The 21,570-nt window shown below is 50.8% G+C and overlaps 1 protein-coding gene across 2 annotated transcripts in view; it reads left to right on the forward strand.

Moving 5' to 3' along the window:
- LOC135827734 (uncharacterized) overlaps positions 1 to 21,570 on the forward strand; it is a 72,876-nt gene that overhangs the window by 39,862 nt on the left and 11,444 nt on the right. For both annotated transcript variants that reach the window (XM_065340184.1, XM_065340183.1), the window contains 2 exons: positions 9,273 to 9,395; positions 12,763 to 12,870. In XM_065340184.1, the coding sequence (XP_065196256.1) occupies positions 9,273 to 9,395; positions 12,763 to 12,870 (231 nt within the window). The remainder of the gene's footprint in view (positions 1 to 9,272; positions 9,396 to 12,762; positions 12,871 to 21,570) is intronic.

The raw sequence follows: 21,570 nt of genomic DNA on the forward strand, positions 1-21,570 counted from the left end.
TATTTCGATCCGTTCTGTGCGAGGATCAGTCTTGCTTGCTCGTAGTGTTTCACAGTATGTGAGGGTATTCTCTCCTCGCGTCGTTGTGCTTTGACTTGTTCTCATCCTTGTTCTCGTGAAGCCATGGCTGCCTTTACTGACGTTGAAATCCTCGCCATGACGGTTCCGCGTCTCCGCAGCAAACTCTCGCTGTTGGATTTCGATACTTCGGGCCGGAAGGCTGCCCTCGTTGATCGCCTGATTCAGGCCCAAGTTCATCACGCTGAATCCTGAGAGTCTGCCCCGAGCGCAGCGAGCGGAGCAGGCAACAGAGAACGGGAGTCATTGGCGCCGTCTGTGCCTCCAACGTCGGCGACAACTCCCAACACAATCCGCTCCACCATAGTATCGGAGGTGTCGGAGACTTTGCCAACACGTCTGGCAGCCATGGTTCCCGATTCTCTACCTCATACGAACTTGACTCCTCTCCCAGCCAACTCAGGTCGCAGCAAGTCGTTTGCCACACACCTGGGAGCTAAACAATGCGAGCGGATTTTGATGGGTGAGTACGTGGATTTGAGTGAGTCTTGCCCTCTGTGTCTTGCTCTGTGTCCCACGCCCGCACACAGAACGTGCTCCGTTTTGAGATGTCGAATGGGGGCCTATTGCGGGTGGTCGAGATTGGCGCTGCCCGCGGCAAGAGCAGGCACGTTCACGACCTTGCGACGTGGGTGGAAGCCTACACGATCCTGAGCCAGGTCATTGTCGACGTGGCCCCGCACAGGCCAGCAGAGTTGCTGTGTTACCAGAGCCTTATCCTCGAGTCTAATCGCAGATTCACGCCTGAAGGGTGGTTGGAGTATGACAGGAAGTTCCGCATCAATGCTGCTGCTGACCCATCGCTCAAGTGGGACATCATCGACCCAAACCTGTGGCAGCTGGCGACAACAGGACGCGCTCGGTGCGCCTGCCAAGCATGCCGCGCTGCACATCCGCCTTCTGCTAATGGACGCTGTCCTTTTCGTCCCTACCAACAGTTTTCCGGCTTCGCTAGTAACTCCAAGGGCACAGCCTCCCCAGGACAATTAGTCTGCCGCAATTTCAATGCGGGTCGGTGCTTCGGCCCTTGATCCAGGTCCCACATCTGCCAAATCTGCCGCGGTCTTCACCCAGCTTCCCAATGCAGGATAACACCACCAGCTTGGAGGCGGGTGGTAAACCCAAGCAATAGGGATGCCAACATTATGCCAGCCTTCGGTGTCCAGCGCGACACTTAGGCCACCATCCACCGCACACTGCATAATACTGTACATTATGTTCATACAGCACGGCACGTTTCCCGTTTTGCGTCCATGCTTGCTTCACATCCCGATCAGCAATTCGTCAATTGTGTATGCAACGGCCTTGCTTACGGTTTCTCTCTCGGCTTTGAGGGCCATCGTAAGACTGTAGGAGCCCCGAATCTCATCTCTTCAGCTCCTCATTCACAACATATTTCGCACTATCTCCAACGTTGCTACAAGGACGGTATGACAGCTGGTCCATTTACCCCGCCACCATTTAACCCCATGCAGTCATCTGGGCTTGTCATTGTACCGAAGAAAAACGGTCGTCTTCGTGTAATTCACCATTTGTCGGCACCGGAAGGGTCCAGCGTAAATGACGGCATACCAGCGTACAAGTTCAGCTAGAGGTACATCCACGTCGACGATGCAGTTCGTGCCATCATGTCAGTGGGCCGCGGCGCCCTATTGACGAAGCTCAACGTCCGCAACGCGTTCCGGCTCATTCCAATCTCCCCTGATGACTGGCGGCTGTTGAGCATTCATTGGCAGTACCAGTACTATTTCCAGAAGATGTTACCGTTTGGTCTGCGTTCTAGCCCGTTCATTTTCAACCAGGTTGCGGAAGCCATTGAGTGGATTTTGCGTCACCAGTTCGCCATTCCGATCATCATGCATTATCTGGACGACTACCTCTCTGTCGTCACGGGTTTGAGAACCGTGAACGAACTGCCTCCACGCTCCTCGCCACGCCACACAACAAAGGACCAGTACAAATTGTTAGAGATCTTTTTCTTCTACTTCATTTCAGTAGGCGACTGGGGAACTCATAAAGAAGAACCAACACTGACAACGAACGACTGACGACTGACACTGAGACAAGACTAGACAACAGAATATATTAGATTGAAGGGGACAGAAGACGGTGCAGCCGCATGTACGCAGGAGTCAAAAACAGCGCAGCAGCATGTACCACGACTCGGCAGCATGTACAACAAAGAGACACAAAAGCAGCCACATGTACGACAAAGAGCTACACGTGCAACCGCATGTACAACGAAGAGACACAAGCGCAGCCACATGTACAACACTATCCCCCATCAAAAAAAGACATCCACTCCTGTGGATGGAAGCAATCAAAACAAAATTAGAAGAAAGACAGGAGAAAAATAAATCAAATGTGAACACAATACAGAGGAGAATAGAAACAAAACATGCAGGGCCAAAACAGTAAGAGACGTAACTCCGGACAAAGGGGAAAAAGCCAAGGCACAAATGTGTGAAAAGAAAACAGACCGGGCCCACCCATAGAGGGAACCGCCATACTTTCAGGCGTGGGCCGCCAGGAAGTAACCACGTTGCCCTGGTACGAAGCCAAGGCAAACCGATGGCACTGCGAAGACCGCGGCAGCTGAACCGGGTGACCAGGCATCTGGAAGCACAGGAGTTGTCCGGAAAACCATCACGCAGCCGATGGGGCTACGAAAGCTCACAGAGACAGAAAGACACACACAGAAAGAAACACGGACTGACGCAACCATCTCAGCCATCGCCGAAAATCAGAAAAGCACACGAAGGAAGGGAAGAACAGCCTCTCAGTCGGTAGAGCATGAGACTCTTAATCTCAGGGTCGTGGGTTCGAGCCCCACGTTGGGCGCCAAATGTCGTCACGGGTTTGAGAACCGTGAACGAACTGCCTCCACGCTCCTCGCCACGCCACACAACAAAGGACTAGTGCAAATTGTTAGAGAGCTTTTTCTTCTACTTCGCTTCAGTAGGCGATGGAGAACTCATGGTTATCAGACAACTAACACTGACAACGAACGACGGACAACTGACACTGAGACAAGACTAGACAACAGAATATATTAGATTGAAGGGGACAGAAGACGGTGCAGCCGCATGTACGCAGGAGTCAAAAACAGCGCAGCAGCATGTACCACGACTCGGCAGCATGTACAACAAAGAGACACAAAAGCAGCCACATGTACGACAAAGAGCTACACGTGCAACCGCATGTACAACGAAGAGACACAAGCGCAGCCACATGTACAACACTATCCCCCATCAAAAAAAAACATCCACTCCTGTGGATGGAAGCAATCAAAACAAAATTAGAAGAAAGACAGGAGAAAAATAAATCAAATGTGAACACAATACAGAGGAGAATAGAAACAAAACATGCAGGGCCAAAACAGTAAGAGACGTAACTCCGGACAAAGGGGAAAAAGCCAAGGCACAAATGTGTGAAAAGAAAACAGACCGGGCCCACCCATAGAGGGAACCGCCATACTTTCAGGCGTGGGCCGCCAGGAAGTAACCACGTTGCCCTGGTACGAAGCCAAGGCAAACCGATGGCACTGCGAAGACCGCGGCAGCTGAACCGGGTGACCAGGCATCTGGAAGCACAGGAGTTGTCCGGAAAACCATCACGCAGCAAACCATCACGCAGCCGATGGGGCTACGAAAGCTCACAGAGACAGAAAGACACACACAGAAAGAAACACGGACTGACGCAAACATCTCAGCCATCGCCAAAAATCAGAAAAGCACACGAAGGAAGGGAAGAACAGCCAGGAAGAACACGTCGACTGAAACAGGAGCAATTAATCAGTGAGGACACCATTGAGGACACACAAACAAATCGGTTACCAATACGCAAAAGATAATGAAGAAAAACCACAGGGCGCTACCCTGAAAAACCCACAGGGATCGAACCTGAAAAAACCACAGGGATTGAACCTGAAAAAACCACAGGGATTGAACCTGAAAATACGGAACTACATCCGCTTCGCAAAAACCAAAAAACCGAGACAAAAACTGTCAGGGACCGACTGGGGCGCGCAAGGGCCAACCAGCAACACGCGGAAACCATAACACCCGCAAGGCAAACCGATACAACAAAACACAGGATCCCTGCAGACCACCAGGCAGACCGTGGCTCACCATGATCAGACGCCCACCCAAACGAACTAGAGAGACCCACATGCCGAAACACAATTATTACAAAACCATACGCTCACAAAAAAAATTCAACCTGGATCCGAAACGAGAATCCTACATGAAGTTCACACCTCCCACCAAACCGGAAGCCACCAGCTTTCCGACTGGGTGCACAGTGCATGACCGAGCCTGACAACGCTCTGCACGGAACATGGAGAAACTACTACTACGACTACTACTTCTACTTCTAGCACTAGAGAAACGGTAGAAACACGAAACAAAATATGGATCGACTACAAACGAGGCAGCACCTCGAGAACGTTCAGGTGGACATCCAAACAAATCACGCGACACAGTCACAATATCGGAGCAGTCCGACGGCAACTCGGTCTCCGTGACAAGCACAAGTGCACAACACAAGACGAGATCAAAGCTACCCATGCTGAATTCACGATGAGCAAGCAAAAACAAGTTCCAGATTCGAACGCGAAGCACACAAACAGAAGTTTGAAATTTTCATACACACAACCGTACGGTACAGGGTAGTCGATCTACTAGTCAGAGCGACACAGGAACAACGAACAGAACGGGGCGAACTTACAACGAGCAGCTAGACTACACTACACACTCGAGCACAAGAGAACAAGGTTCCACGGACCTCCTGCCGGGACCCGAGTCAGAGTCACCCAACGCAAAACAATTTGAAAAAAATCGAAATCGAATACAAGTTACGGCAACACATTACGCAGAGTAGACAATTACAAAGGCATTCTCACCTGAGTAGGCGCTCTCATGAGAGGCTTGGACGTTCGTGAGACTCAAGTAGCTGGGCCATGGCGAGAACACGAAGAGGAGACGAAAACACAGCTGATATGGAGACGAACTCAGGGTCGTGGACACGATTTGTTGGGCGCCAAATGTCGTCACGGGTTTGAGAACCGTGAACGAACTGCCTCCACGCTCCTCGCCACGCCACACAACAAAGGACCAGTACAAATTGTTAGAGATCTTTTTCTTCTACTTCATTTCAGTAGGCGACTGGGGAACTCATAAAGAAGAACCAACACTGACAACGAACGACTGACGACTGACACTGAGACAAGACTAGACAACAGAATATATTAGATTGAAGGGGACAGAAGACGGTGCAGCCGCATGTACGCAGGAGTCAAAAACAGCGCAGCAGCATGTACCACGACTCAGCAGCATGTACAACAAAGAGACACAAAAGCAGCCACATGTACGACAAAGAGCTACACGTGCAACCGCATGTACAACGAAGAGACACAAGCGCAGCCACATGTACAACATCTCGGTGCCTGCGCCTTCCTTGTCCCTCGCATCTAAGCAACACTCTATTATTGAAGAAGCCTTTATCTACCTCGGCGTTCCCCTGGCCTTGGAGGAGCTGGAGGGCCCTGTGACGGAGTTGACATTCCTTGGCATCACGTTGAATTCCGACCGGTTCGAAGCTCGGCTACCAGAATGATGATAAGCTAGCAGATATAAAACAACTCGTTCTCGATGCTAGCTCAACTCGCTCCATCCCGCAGCAAAGTTCGTCTCTCTTTTGGGCAAGCTCACTTTTGCTGCGCAGGTTATTGTGCCGGGCCGCACGTTTATGCGCAGGTTATGGGACACCGCTAAGAAGTTCAGCAAGGTACCTCGGCATTACCGCATTACCTTGAGCAGCGACTGTCGTAAGGACCTTCTGTGGTGGCAGGAGTTCTTAGCTAGTTGGAATGGCAAGTCGTTCTTCCTTTACCAAGCCGAGACTTCCAGTACCGACTTAGATCTACTTCAAGTATACACTGATGCTGGTGGCACCCTTGGATGGGGCGCCTATTATGCCAACGAGGGCAGGTGGATGCACAGCCGCTGGGAGCAAGACACCATGGACTTGTCCATTGAGTACAAGGAACTGTTTCCTATTCTCGTCGCGTGTGCCACGTGGGGACACATGTGGTGCAGGCTTCGCATAGCATTCCACTGCGACAGTCAGGCCGTGGTTGATTGCTTGGCTTCGGGCACATCAAAGTCTCCACCTGTGGTGGCCCTCGTCCAATTACATTTCGGCCGTTCGTAATCTGCATCTGAAATGTGGCATGGACGATCTTGGACAGGCGCTACCCTGCTACCGCGCGTGCTCAAGGGCATTAAGAGAGTGAAGGGCACTGCTCCGTCCTTGACTCGTCTTCCACTGACAAGTGATCTGATCCGGTCTGTTGTGGACCGGTTGCGGAATGACTCAACTTCTACTTCAGATGATCGTGTAATGCTGCAAGCCGCAATCCTGTTGGCGTTCCACGGCTTCCTGCGGTGCGCTGAGTTTACTGTAAGCGACCACGCACCGTTTGACCTGACATTTGATGCTGCCGGTGCCGATGCTGCCGGTGCCCGCATTACAGTTTGTCATGAAGCGGTCCAAGACGGACCCGTTCGCCAGAGGCATGACCCTATACATCGGGCCAGCAACGCCACAATATTGTCCCGTTGTTGCCATGGTCGACTACTTGTCACGCAGTAAGCCGCCGGTGTTGCAGCCCTTGTTCCGGTTCAAGTCAGGCACACCGCTGACTCGCCGTCGCCTCACTGCCAAACTGAGAGCCCTCCTGCAGTTGTCCGGGGTGAGTAATGTGGCTGATTATAGTGGCCACTCCTTTAGGATTGGTGCGGCGACAACGGCTGCTGCAAACGGTGTTCCTGTGTGGAAAATACGTGCTATGGGTAGGATGCAAAGTGACTGTGTTCTGAGGTACATTCGCACTGATCCGACGGACCTGCTGTCTTTCTATGGCTCTTCACATTGGGCCTATTTAACTGCGTGACGTGCCCTGTATTCACGCGTGTGTTGCATGGACTCTTGGCGATTGCCTCATTAATTCTATATTTCTTGCTGAGTCAATGCACGATCCATTATTGCCTCTACCTTACTTCTTACCTTCCACTCTGGGCGACCTCTCTCTCCCCTGCTGCTTGCACAACTGGGCTCGTGGCTTCTTCGGTGCGGGAATTGCCGGCCATTATGGGCCACGCTCATTTCCGGCTACTCAGGGCCTCGATCGCCGTCCCTCGGACGCAGACTCTTGTAGATACTTGGCTCCGCCAACATTCTGCTCCGGCAGTGTCTATCCGGCCAATCCTGAATCCTCTCTCGTAGATACTTGGCTCCGCCAACAATTCTGCTCCGGCAGTGTCTACGTATTTCTTTCCGTAGCCTCTCACTCCGCTGGCCGGCACTCCCCATACCGCAAGTTGCTGTGTGTTGTAGTTTTAAATGTACTTGGTCCTCGTCAGCAATATTGTCGCTTATTATTCGACAATTTGAACTGAGACTTTGGACATCAACGCGTGCACTTGAGACGATAGAACTTGGTACGATGGAAGGTAAGGTACAGAATGACAACTGTCCATGAGGAATTTATTGTCCAAGGAAGGGTTCATACTTTTTTGGACCTCCTCATCGCTGCTCTCGGCGCTGGTGACAAATATTTTTTGCTCGTGATCGACACTCTCGCTTTCGCAAGTTCATCTCTCTTCCTCTCCGCTGCCTGGCTATTTTCTAAAGGGAAGTCGACCGTGACCGTCGCCTTCTCTATAGGACTTTGCGTGGGCAGCACGACTGCCTGTGTGGTTCAAATCAGTCGCCGTTCTTTTGAAAGACTTATTTTGAACTACGACGATGGCTACAGTACTTGCAAATCTCCACGACGCGCTGGATACTCCAAGCGTTCAGCTGGAAGTGAGAGAACTGCGATCTCAGATTGGCGAGCGATTCCTGAGGTGAGCGATCTCGGCCGTTTTGCAAAATGGAACTAATTCCGAGTAGCCGGTTACTTTCTTGTGCGTCGCGCTGCTCTTGCCTGCGCAGTGTGACAAGATAATCTATTTTGATGTGGCGCTGTATCCATCAGAATCACCCACTCGTCGCTCTCGAAATCCATTCGAAATCTAGCTAGACCTTTCAGGTACTAGTAAACTAACTTGCCAACGAAAATTGGGATGAAATGGGCTGCCAAGTGAGCATTGGCGACACAAAAACAAAGCTGAAAGATAAGCAACAATATTGCTGATGCGGACCAAGTAGCATTATGGTGATAATGCAGATTAATGGGTGCACGCAGCTTTGCGCTAACGCTCAATCTATGCTGCAATGTTTGATAGTGCTGTTACTGCATGCCCATGCTTTGCTGCTGGCTATGGTCTCTGTGGGGCTTGGCACTCTGCATGATATTGAATTCATCTCTCTACGTGACATTGAACGTGTCTCTCTATGTGGCGTTCATACGTGTCGCTTGTCTCCGATGTGGGCAGTGTGTGGCGGCGTCATGATGACGTTTGCTTGTAGCGCTCAACGTGGGTGGCATGCATCGTTGCATGTCTTGCTAGAGTTTGCTCTGTTATAATATTATATTTCGATCCGTTCTGTGCGATGATCATTCTTGCTTGCACATCGTGTTTCACCCTCCCACCTCATCACTAATTTGCTTTGATAAAGTGAATAAACGGGTGTTGGCCATGCTCATTTCCGGCTACTCAGGGCCTCGGTCGCCGTCCCTCGGACGCAGACTCTTGTAGATACTTGGCTCCGCCAACATTCTGCTCCGGCAGTGTCTACGTATTTCTTTCCGTAGCCTCTCACTCCACTGGCCGGCACTCCCCCGTAACGCAAGTTGCTGTGTGTTGTAGTGAATATGCGTGTGCGTGTGCGTGCGTGTGTGTGCGTGTACGTGCGAGCATGCAATCGTCTGTGTGTTTGTGTGTTGTGTGTGTTGGTTTGTGTGTTGTGTGTGTTGGTTTGTGTGTTTGTGTGTACGTGTGTTTGAACATGCTACCATGTGTGTATCTTTATCTTTGTTTTTTTGTTTGTTTGTGTGTTTTGTGTGTGTATGTGTGTTTATGTGTGTGTATGTATCTGTATATGTGTGTGTGTTTGTGTGTGTGTGTGTGCGTGTGTGTGTGTGTGTGTGTGTGTGTGAGCATGTCAGCGTGTGCGTCTGTGCATGTATGTACGTACGTATCTGTGTGCTTGTTTGTGCGTTGGCGCATTTGCGCTTGCATACCCAGGCTCTTCTGATGCTGGCAGCATGCTACTATGGCAGCATTCATTGTGTCCAGTTTTTACTGTGGTGTGATCCGTCGCTCCTGCACGGCAAGGTTATGTTCAATCGCTTAAGTCAGCCACGAGAGGTGAGTACTGGCCGAAGTGCTCGGCGTGAAACTCTTTGTTCTGATCACTGGTTTGTTTATTCTGATAAACTGAGCATGTGCTCATCCAGCGTCACTTCGCTGTCAAAGATGTTCCTAGAAAATTGAATGTTCCTCTCTTTGTAAACGTGGTGAACATTGCGCCTCAAAGCCATAATAGAGTAAAACCTGTAACTAAAGACCACCGTGACTAACAGCCAGCCTGCTGCTACACACCACTTCGCCAGGCACGGACGGTCTCATATACAAAATGCACTGTGATAAGCGACTACCTGCTGAACGCATCCAGCGACCGCCTTTTCTTGTCCCAAAGTCGATTTTTGACCTGTAACTAGCGACTGCAGTGCAGGTTGTTCGAAGCTCCTTCTTCGAAATTTTGATGATTTTTGCCCTGAATTGACTCTTTCGATACTACAGCTGCATGAATGAACTAAATCTCATTTTTTTTATATTAATCTCATTTTGACTATGGGCTGCACTGCACGCTCTCATGAGCAAACATTATAGGAAACGTCTTGGAGAGTAATTGCGCTAACCTGCTCTATGATCGATGCTACTGCTCAAAGGAGAAATGGCATTGCGCAAGTGGTGGGAAATTTCATTAGCTGCATTTTGACATGCATATCAGACATGGAATTATGGTCGCGCGGTTCAAACCTGTAACTTAAGACCACATGCCACTAAAGGCCATTTCTTCTGGCACCAAGGGGTGGTCGTTAGTTGAAGGTTTTACTGTACACACGGTTTACTTTAGTTGAGCTACTTTGTCCGGCTTGTTCAAATGTGCACTTCACTTCAAAACTCAATCATTTGTACAAATGAGCACCAGAAACACTTCACCAACCACGTCGCCACCATCACCACACAGTTTCGCCAACGAGCGGTCCTGTTGATCCACATGACCAAGCATATCACCCCAGCCGTAGCCAGCCGCTTGTACACTGGATATGTTCGACCTGTGGTTGACTACGCCTCATCCCTCTGGCAATTTCAACTCTCCAGTGCTCAGGCTACTAGTACTACCCTTGAACGGCTACAGGCAAGAGTGGCACGTGTGATCCTGCGGCAGTATGGCGTGTACCCTCCTCAAACGGAGCCGAAAGCCTCACTTTTCGCGCACTTCCAGTGGCCCAGCCTTGCATGGCGAAGACACATTCAGTGCCTTCTTGAGCTCCACCACCTTATCAATAGCCAGATAACGACCCTGGAGGACCTAGACTGCTCAGTGTCAAACAGCGCCAGGCATCCCAACATCTACTCCCACCTGCTAGAGCCACCACACACACGTGTGCCACCTTTCTCTTTGTCACCACTGCCACATGGAACTCCCTCCCGGCTGCCATTCGTACTGTATCCAGCCCAAAATGTTTTACCGCTCTTGTCCGCACACACTTTGTTATCATCCGTTATGAGCCCTCTGGCTTCATTCCAAGTAGTGTAACGTTGTCATAGAGCAGTGTGTTATATTACTACCAACCCGCATCTTTCTATTTCCTATTTTATTTTTCTCCTGAGCTTCTTCTTCATAAGCTGTTGACGGAGACTCCCTCGACTTAGGCTAAGGCCTGTGGAGGATCCATAAATACAAATACAAACCAACTAAAAACTCAACCAAGAGATGGTAGATAGATATCTACCATGTATCGTCTCTTGGGCTGACCTTCTAGTTTTCATCGCTGCTGGTGTCTCTGTGCGCATCTGCAAGCGCGTCACCCTGCAAAACATCGCCAGTTTTTTGTCTCCTTCAAGCTACGCTGCATTTCTTGATTTTGTCTATCATTATATTTTGACGATCGCATTCGCCTCTCCCTCGTGCAGTGCAACTGTCAGAATAGCTATAGGGGTTTACACCCGACGTTGCCACGAAACCTTCAAATGAGGCGAACAGGTAAACAACCACGCACCAGATTACTTCTCATCACCTTGTTCCGCTTACTGACAGTCTGTGTCATACAGTCCGACCGTCTGCGCTCATCCCTGGTGTATGAATCAATGGGCCACTACCGGTAGTAGTACACTGTCACTGGAGACGAGATGGAGCTTTCGCATTGGCTTGGTGCAACGATAACGCCTCGCGGCTCCGAGAACTCCACACCATCCACGAACCGCATCCGCAGAAAACTTCACTGTTTGTTCATTTCAGTTTTCCAGCCAGCGGAAAAGGTGACTCCAGGGGTGGTTGTTTTTTTCGATCAGCTTCTGGGCGATCTTGAGTCGTCGGCCCCCACATCGTGGACGACTGCGAGATACATCAAAGAGCTGGACAACCTGATGATTGTGCTGCTGCACTAGTTTCTGGATGACGCATTTGCAGAAATTACTGCCCAGGAACCAGAGGCTGCAGCGACTTTAATCTGTCAGGAGGGAATCAAGAACGAAGGCCCTGGAGTTCCTGGTACTCCTTGACAATTCTCCATCGTATTGGGGGTCTTGATATCAGCTCCAGGCCGTCTCAGTATTGCAGGTGAAGCAACAGGAGTCCTCTGACGACAGCATTTGAACTCGAAACGCACGAGTCTTTTAGCAGTTTGAGGGGCTGCCTCCTTTGAAGTTTTGAGCCATTCCTTCCTCAATGTCACAAATCAACAACTGAAGGACACTGTTAGGTAGCTGGGAAGTTTATTCCGTCCTGAGATAATTTGGATTTGCTTGGTAGGCTTCGGAAACGAAGCGCACATTTTAGTAAGTCGGACCAAGTACAACATAACCACTGGCCAGTGGGTATGCGTTAGTAAAGGTGAACGATAAGGGAAAAAGTACTGTAGCTCCCCCAAATGTACACAACCCCCAGGTGTGTGCTACTGCAGCTTTGTTGTAACACATTATGAGATGGCAGGATTTCACATCACATGACGAGCTTGCACAGAGTATGTTCAAACTGTGCATTATAGAAAGAGGGTTGAACGCAACCCTGTTTTGGATTCAACTCTCCTGTGGTCACTTTGCACTGCTTGCCAGCGTAACCTTTTGAATCACGTGTGATGTGAAGTTCTGGCATAGCAGCTCTGGATAAAGGTTGTGTGGGCAGTTGCACACTCTTGGGGTTATGTACTCTTTGTATCACTAATCTGAGGTTATGAGTTCTGTACATGGGGACCACTGATCCAAGTGTTTTTTTGTGGATTTCACGTCAAGTTCCAGGCAGTAATTACTATGTCCCTGTCCTCTACCACAAACACTAAGATGAGATATGCTGTGTTTTTGGAAACAAGTCATTTGCACTTTGATTACATGTGTATGGTACTATGCTGCAATAGAAAGGGAAAATCTGGAACTTGTATGCTTTGCAAGTGATTGTAAGAATGTGTATGTGTGTATGTGTGTGTTTGTTGCTATGATGACCTAATAGTACTGCATCCCAGTATCACTTCTACATGTCTGCGCGGTCCGTGGACATAAAGCACTGTGTGAGCTGCTGATGAGAAAAGGCATAGCAGTTAATGTCCAAGATGAGGAGGTGAGCTTTGGAGGTGGAATGCACCAATAAAATGTGCTTTGCAACAAACTCTTGTGACATCAAGTATTTTCAAGGACACCAAACCATTTGTCCTCATGTGCTGAATATTGATGTGCGCATGTGGACATAGTGCACGGCATCATGTATGCCAGGGCCGTAGCTGCCACATATTTGACTGGTCCGGAGGGTCATTTTTTACCTTAAAATGATATGACGAATCAAGTTACTACAATGTACCAGTACATGTAGTGCACCTATACAGGTTATACAATTACATTGTCAGTTGAAATGCTTTTGGCGAGGTCACAGATTCGTGAGTGATCGTGGCACAGCGCCGCATATTGTACATATTCGAAAATCTGCCGATTTGCGCTCGTATACTAGTGTGTCCATTCGAAAATCTCTATGAAATCGTTTGTATAACCCCTTGATGTATGCGAATTCTCATACTTTGGAGAAAGATGATTGATACGGCTTTATGTGGATTGAATAAACGTCTACAGGCTGCGAAGTGCACTGAATGACCTCTCCGATGTGGCGTTTGTGGCTGGAAGAATAAGCAGTAGGTGAAACAACCAGCAGGCAGGCAATGACTTGTACATCTGGTGCAAAGTGAGCAGCTCAGCTCTTTACAACTTACAGCATGTTTGGGCGCGTCCCTGTCACTCGAGTTGAACCCCCTTTGAACCCTTGAGTTGAACCTTGGTGTCCAAAAATGTGTAGCCTGCATGTGCGATGACCAGGTGACTGGTGTACGCACAAGCACGTGACCGCTTACTCACCCGTGTTTGATTGGGGAATAAAGGCCAAACGCTGCATCGCAGCCTTCTTGGAACAATACCTATCGACTCAGCATCCAAAAGACTACAACATATGGGCCAATAGCTTTCATCCGTGCTTTCATAAAAACGAAATGGCGCTTTTAGTGACATTTTGCATACAAATCCCCCTCTATGAAATAGTGGTTGCGACTTCGGCGATGATTTTTTAGGAAATGGTTTGCTCCCACACCGGAGTCAAGTGTCAAGTCAAGTCGGCGGAATAGCGCGAGCTTAAGTGTGGGAGCAAATCCTTTCCTAAGACCAACCGTTCAGTTCAGTAGGGGTAGGTTGCACTTTTTGAAACTCCCGTAAATCTTTCTTGGTAGAGCCCAGCCGGCATCAGTCCGGACTGGAGGTAGTTTCCGTAGGGTAGCAGAAAGTTTTTCTAGTAGTGCTCGTAGAAATTGGTGACCTCCGCCATGCCTGGGGCCACCACGAGAACAAACACTCGCGCGACTGCCCTGAGTGATGAAGAGCTGAGGCTGATGGCGTCGTTGCCGGGCATTGAGTTATCTGTAGTAGAAATCCGGAAAACATTGGCCGCACTTGTCTCGGAATCGGCTGATCGGGAGACGTGCCTAAAGAAACTGGTTGAGGAGCTGTCAAGGCAGCTCAAAGATGTGAATGAAGAGTTAGTGTTTCTCCGAGAATCCGTCATTGCCTTGCGAAAAGCTACACCAAGGCCAGTTCAAACACAGCAGGGTACGGGTGCGGATCAACCTTCGCGTAGGCGTACCAAAGCAGGCAGTGCGGGTACAGGTACTCGAAAGCATGACACCACGATGTCCCGTAGCGTCCCCAGCAACATTTCCCGTAGCGGTGACGAGTGTGAAGAGGATGGCAGCATCCCTTGCAACATCTCCCATAGCAGGGACGAGTGTGAAGGGGATGGCGACCAAGATGCCATCCCCACCAAGTCCCAGACAGATGTGACAGAATCCAAGCCAATCTTCCATGTTATTGAGGATGACTCATGGGAGCTTGTCTCCTCAGAACGACCCAAAACAAGCGTGCTGTGGTATATGTGGGCAATATCGCCACAGAGAGCACTGAGAGCCGCTTCATGCAATTTATCAAAATCAGGAGTGAGTTTCTGGGCGCCTCCATTCCTGTCCACACCTGCAGTGTATGGCTGTCAGAAAGTGGGCGTGCTTCCGCAAGAGTGACCATCGATGCCACTTCACTCTCCACAGTGACAGCGCCCAACTTCTGGCCAAGGCCCGTATACTGCAGGCCATGGAGGTTCTTAGAAACCAGCTCTGAGGGCAGCACCAGCAGTCGCAGCCACAGCAGCAGAAACAGCACCTCTGCCAGTGTTCTGACTAAACAACAACAGCAACAACAGCAGCCGGGTTCAATGTCCTCCTCCTCCCCGCCGCCACCACCACCGCCGCCACCACCACCGGCAGACTTCATCTCCACTCCACTACACAGTGGCCAAAAACGGAGAAACCCTCTTCAGTGTGGAGTAAACCGTTTTACTCAGAAGAGAGATAAGATAAGCTGATACCCGTTTTTCACAACGAGTCTTTTCAGCCGTACTGCCATTCGCCGCCACAACTCCGATTTCGTTTGCACAAAAGAAAAAAATCCAGTCTCTCTGGCCATTCATCAAAATCTCCACTGTCAAATGGCTCTATCATGGCCTTGGCTATGGCAATGGAAACAATTCGTAACTATCAAGACTGTAGTACCAGGACAACTCTATTAATAATAATATCTTTATCACTCCCCCCTCACGTGACCGCGAACTCCTGCATATACACTCACACAATAACCACACAACTGTTTGGGGATAGCGCGCTTATTGTATTATGCCAAACTTGACACGCTGAGTCCAGCTTGACTCAGCTGAGTCCCTAACTGCAATTTACTGCTCTAACATGAAGCCGTGCCTGGAAGAAGGGAAAGAGCGAAAAAAGAAAAAAATTCTGGCCTTCTGCAAGCAATAGCAAGTAATGAGTGACGGCTGTGTAAAGTCGCACAACCATGCAGTCGACCGGATGATGGTGAGTGTCCGGCACACATCTTGCTCTGCTGCTCCACCTGCGTATACCTGATACGGTGGTGCGCTTACGGGCGGGCTGCCTGGGCCCCAGATGCCTCCTTGATGCGCCACGGAGTGCCGTCGAAGCACCTGTATCACTTCGGTGATCCAAATGCGAATGCAGCCTTGCCGGTCGCCCGCCGGCCTGCCGCCTACGCGACCAGCCTGAGACTGGCCCTGCCGCATTTGGCGCTTCTAAACGCTGCGATCCGGTAGACAGCTCACTCGGCTGCCAAATACGTGACTGGCTTGAGGACAGTTCCATACTGGGCAGGGCGCCCAGCTCAGGTCGCACGCCGTAGCGGCGTGAGCTGGGCGCGGTGAGGGTTGGTGATAACTACAGTTTCCTCCTTCCTCCTCCGGAAACTTCCATTTATCACTCCCCCCTCACGTGACCGCGGACTCCTGCATATACACTCACACAATAACCACACAACTGTTTGGGGATAGCGCGCTTATTGTATTATGCCAAACTTGACACGCTGAGTCCAGCTTGACTCAGCTGAGTCCCTAACTGCAATTTACTGCTCTAATATGAAGCCGTGCCTCCCAAAAATAATGGGGGTGGCCTCGCCGCAAGCTATCCCCTATTCTTGGTCCCGTCGATCTCTGTGCTGTTCGCTGTAGACCTGTGATGGCACGCCTGATTCGGTATACAGTGAAACCAGTAGCTAAAGACCACCGTGACGAGCAACCAGTCTGGTACTATCGACCACTTCGCCGGGCCCGGACGGTCTCACATTCATAATGGTTGTGCAGTGCAAGCCTGCAGCCAAGGACCACCTGCCACTAAGGACCGCTTTCTCTGGCCCCAAGGGGTGGTCGTTAGCCACAGGCTCAACCGCACATGTATCTCTTGCGGGTCAACCCTTACCACCTTCCGGCGGCCTGGAGCTGCCGTCCGGGCACCTTCCTGGCCGCCAGATCATGTGTCAGCTTGAGGGCGTCTACCAAGGGCATTGCCATGAAGGACTGCTAGGCTTTCCCCTGGTTGGTAGCTCCTGCTGGTGCTGGGCACTACTGAATACGCTGACGACTTGTCAGCTTCCGCGGGTAGTGTTCGCACGGGGGGATACCTGGGCGCCCCAAGCCGGGCAGAGAACAGCCGAAGGGCTGTCGTGTTGGATACAAGTGTGACTAGCTACCCGCCTGGTACTATGGACACCTTCGCCGGGCACGGACGGTCTCACATTCATAGTTTGCGGTGCAAGCCTCCAACTAAGGACCACCTGCCCCTCAAGACCGCTTTCTCTGGCCCCAAGGGGTGGCCGTTTAGTCACAGGCTCCACCGCACATGCATCTCTTGCGGGTCAACCCTGACCACCTTCCGGTGACCTGGAGCTGCCGTCCAGGTCCCTTCCTGGTGGCCAGATCCTGTGTCAGCTTGAGGGGGTCTACCAAGGGAATTGCCATGAAGGACTGCTAGGCTTTCCCCTGATTGGCAGGTCCTGCTGGTGCTGGGCACTACTGAATACGCCGTCACATCTTTTCCGCTTCCACGGGTGGTGTTCGCACGAGGGGGATACCTGGGTGCCCCCCGCAGAGCCGACAACAGAGCCAAAGGGTTGGCGCGTTGTATACAATTATTAGTTTCTCAGTTATTCTTGTATTTTGCCTCTTAGGTCGATGACGGCTTCCCGCCCGCCGATCGTCCAAAAAAAAATTATGGGGTGAGGCCCCTATCCTGCAACAGGCAATAAATGTGGCCGGGAGTATGCGCTAGAAGCCAGTCAGGACCTGCTGGGTGCCCGAGCTACGGTGCTAACAAGCAAATGCGAACAAGCAAGCTCGAAAGGAGATCTTCGGTTGCACTCCCCATCTCAGCTGCAAACAAACCACGCTCCGAGGGAGAGCTGCCCCTGCATTTTACAAGCCAAGCTGTAAATATACAAAGCTCCAAGGGGAAATGCCCCTGCATTTTGCAAACATAGCTGTACACATCCAATGCTCCCAGGGGAGCTGCCCCTGCATTGGCAATTTCGGCAATTTCAGCTTGGATGCTTTATACGTGTTGTTCACTGCCACCCACGTAAGTGGCAACTACTTTACGGGTTCCAGCTATTCATTATTCAACCTACCCGTTTCGTAAGAAAGGGTTTGCTTCCCACACTGGAGCTCGCGCTATTCCGCCGACTTTACTTGACACTTGACTGACTCACGACTGCCATCCAGAGCACACGAGAAGTCCATCGAACCTTCAACTCGGCAAACCTGCAAGAAAGCACCACTTCCTGCTCAATACACAGCGTTTCGGGGAATTCACCCCTCATCAGTTGAGCTTGAGTAGGCTGAGGAAGATTGTGCCTAAAGAGCACCACTTATATAGTGCTCTCCAGGCACAAACATCACCAGGGATACAAACTTACAGAGGCGCTCCATTTCCAGCGCGACAAACACCTCGTGAACACCAGATAGCAGCGTGAGTCAGTGTCGCTCCTGGACGGTGAGACCAGACGTTGAGGACCCTCGGTCATTCGCAACGCTGTCTGGGTGCTGCTGGGTGGTTGTGGAGGGCTCGGTGCAGACAACTCTATCTCCACAAGATAGTACATGGGCAGCCGGTCCATTCAGGTTCTCAACCCACACGCTCGGCACAAGGACCTCTGGGCACGCTTCCACAACTAATGACCGGGGCTTCCAGGGACACATCGCATCCATAGGCGACACTGCTGTCGTGGAATGCGGCCGGGTATGGAGGTTGAACAGCAGGAGATCCAGCTCCTTCTTCCAGTCCGATGCTTGATCTAGTACTTCCTTCATCAGCGTTATGAGAGTTTGATTCATGCTGTCCACACCGCCTTGCGACTCTGGGTGACGAACTGCTCCTGTCTCCACAGGCACGCCGAACTGGATGAGGAGGGCCCGGACAAGAGTATTCTGTAACTCGGTCCCTTTGCCCAATCTGATCTTTTCGGGCGGACCCCAACTGCAGCAGATACTAGTCAGCGCTCCTGCAACACTTGCAGCATCATTTCGCCATGGTGGCTTCACCTCGACCCACTTTCTAAACACATCAGTGCACACAAGTACGCCGTGGTACTGTCCGCTGCGGTCTGCACTAAGCTCTAGTGTATTCACTTGCAGAACACTCCAAGGGCGACCGGGGGCCTCTGGGGCAGTAGGTGGCACCCTCTCTCCACCACGTCCATTTGCTTGACAGCTACGGCAACATTCTTGGCAGCGCGAGTTCGTACCGGGGAAGTAGCAGATACCGAGCAACATCTCATACATCACTGCCCAGCTACCGTGCCCAGACATCCGATGCGCTTCTTCCACACATGTGGTATCAGGATTCTGGGATGATCGACACAGTCACATTCCCGACTGCCGGGAGCTTGAAGCTGCAAGATAACACTCCGTCATCCAGAACAGGCTGGTCTCTGACCTTGTTGAATGGCTCTACCTCGACTCAATTGCCTAGCTGTGCGATCGACAGTACAGGCATCAGCTCGGAGATGCTCTTTGGACATGCTGTATTTCATCACGCGTGACGGCTTGTCCCGTTGCCTCGTCAACTGCGCTAGCGATGGGTGCAGCATTCTCAGCAGCTGTATCGGGTCTGCACCACTTAGCCCAGTGCACCGGAACACGAGTCAGTTGGTCGGCTGGGTTCTTTTCAGTGAGCGTTCACTCAATACGCACCTTTAGTCTTTCGGTCTCCATCAGGTCAGTTGCCACTTGTAAATGACGTTCAATGAGCATCTTATGCAGGTCTCCTACGTGAACACGGCACACATTTTCGAAAATTTGACGTAGCCATCCAAACACAGCCTTGGAGTCGGTAATTAGTCGCCTTGATTCCAGGCCCCACTCAACAGCCAGTGAATGAAAACGCATTGAGTCATCGAGTTCAGCGACGTTGATTTGTTTTCTGTCGTCTGCATGACTTAGCCATGTGCCATCCTCAATGATGTCTCCATGTCTCCAGACGTGTCACAGTAGACTGCCCAGTTGCCGTCAGACGTTGATGACACACGTTAAACTCTATGGTCACTACATCCCAGGCACTCAACTACTTCCTCGGCACACCGTACCATGCCTTACGGAACTGGATCGTCCCAGCCAGTAGTTGTGCTTGCCATACGCTTTAAATTTCGTATGAGCAGGCGAGTTGCAGCCAGGCACATACTGGGTAGTAACTGATCAGTCGTCCGGTCCACTGGAAGACGCCTCGCTTTGTCAGTGGACGCTCAAATGCAAGATCTACGTTATCTCGCCTCGACAATCTGGCGCTGTCGCTGTTAGCAGATGTCGATAGCTGCAGTCCCAGCACTCGTGCAGCAGACAGCGGCTCTGGTGGCTTTGTCGTCAGGCTGTAACGTAATAGTCCGCGTCAGGCCATGGCCGTGGAACCTATCGCACCACTATGTCCACAAACTTCAATTCAACTGCTAGCCCAAAGCCCATTCGCGTCATCACGTACAGGTTGTCATGCCACACGACCGCCTGGTACCGTTGGGAAGCTGGACCAATGTGCACTTGCAGGTAAGCTTTGCCTATGTCGACGAACTCATACTGGTCTCCGACTTTCCGCCATTTACGGATCTTCTCCACACATGCGGGCGCATCCTTATCGGGCCTAGCCTGGATCAGGTCATTCAGGCCATAGTTGTCTAGGCATCGACGTACATGAGTGCTGGCCTTGTGTGTCTGGCTCTTCGCCGATAGCGGAACGAAGGCTGCAACGTGTCCGTGTCCAAACGTGACAGAGTTGATCTCACGTGCTTCGTCATAGCCTATGCTGACACCTCCGACGCCAGCAATCATGTCTGAGCCGAGAAGTACTCTGACGACACTTCTCTTCACATGCAAGAGTGAATCGCTTCAAGTCCTTCTCCGGTTGCTGCCTAATAACGGACTCGTGGACATCGAAGGCGACCCACACCGTAACTGTCCACTTCGTCAACAAAGCGCTGGAGTTGCACAGTGCTGTCATCGAGACTGCTCTCCTTCCAGGTCCCCCACCACCCGGGGTGATGATCGCAGAAACGGTGTCTGATGCAACCAAGAGGGTGGGGATGAAGCCTGTTCAAGTGATCGCAGTGGTACACAACGAAGCAGGAACTGCAGCTTGTTGGATGACATCTGCTCTAACATCATGGCTGGACGTCTGTGACCTGTCCTGACCTTCTCCTTCACACATGCATGCATGCTTGGAGATTCAGCTCCTGCACAGAACTTGCTGACCAGGAAGTTGGTTGTTGGTTGGGTACTTTCGCATTAGCAGTCAAGCAACAGAGACGTTGCCTGCAAACCAAGTCCGGATGAGGAGCGCATCACCTAAAACTGATCGAGGATGAACCAACACTTTGCAACTCTGCACACGACATCCTGAAACAAGGGGTTGAGCTATGACTGCCTGTCATGGCTGTACTGACTGCTCCAGGGTAAGAAGCATCTTTTCATGGTATGATTTGCACGCAAAGTTGCCATACCTCTACTACTGCTGTGACGTGTTTGGTGGGGATCGAACTGTTACATTGTGACCTGTTCTTTGTGCTTGAAATAGCATTGAAACAACAACAGTATTCGGTGCCTTTGCTCGTTTCTTTCTTTCTAGTCTAGTTCCTTGTGCTGCGCCGCGCAAAAGCCAGTCTATCTGTAGATGCTTTCGCTGCATAGAGCTACTATTGCACAAAGCCACAACACTGCGCGCTGCTATTCACTGTATGCTTTCGCTGTACCTAGCTGCTGTTTAACTGCACGATGCCACAACACAACTTCACTACAACAGTCTCGTCCACAACTTCACTACAACAGTCTCGTCCATATTGCACTATGCTGAGCACTGGCCTGCTCCCGCTCTGAAGAATTTTTTAGCCTTCACCGCTC

This window comes from Sycon ciliatum, chromosome 11 (assembly GCF_964019385.1).
Source record: "Sycon ciliatum chromosome 11, ocSycCili1.1, whole genome shotgun sequence".
Taxonomy (NCBI): domain Eukaryota; kingdom Metazoa; phylum Porifera; class Calcarea; order Leucosolenida; family Sycettidae; genus Sycon; species Sycon ciliatum.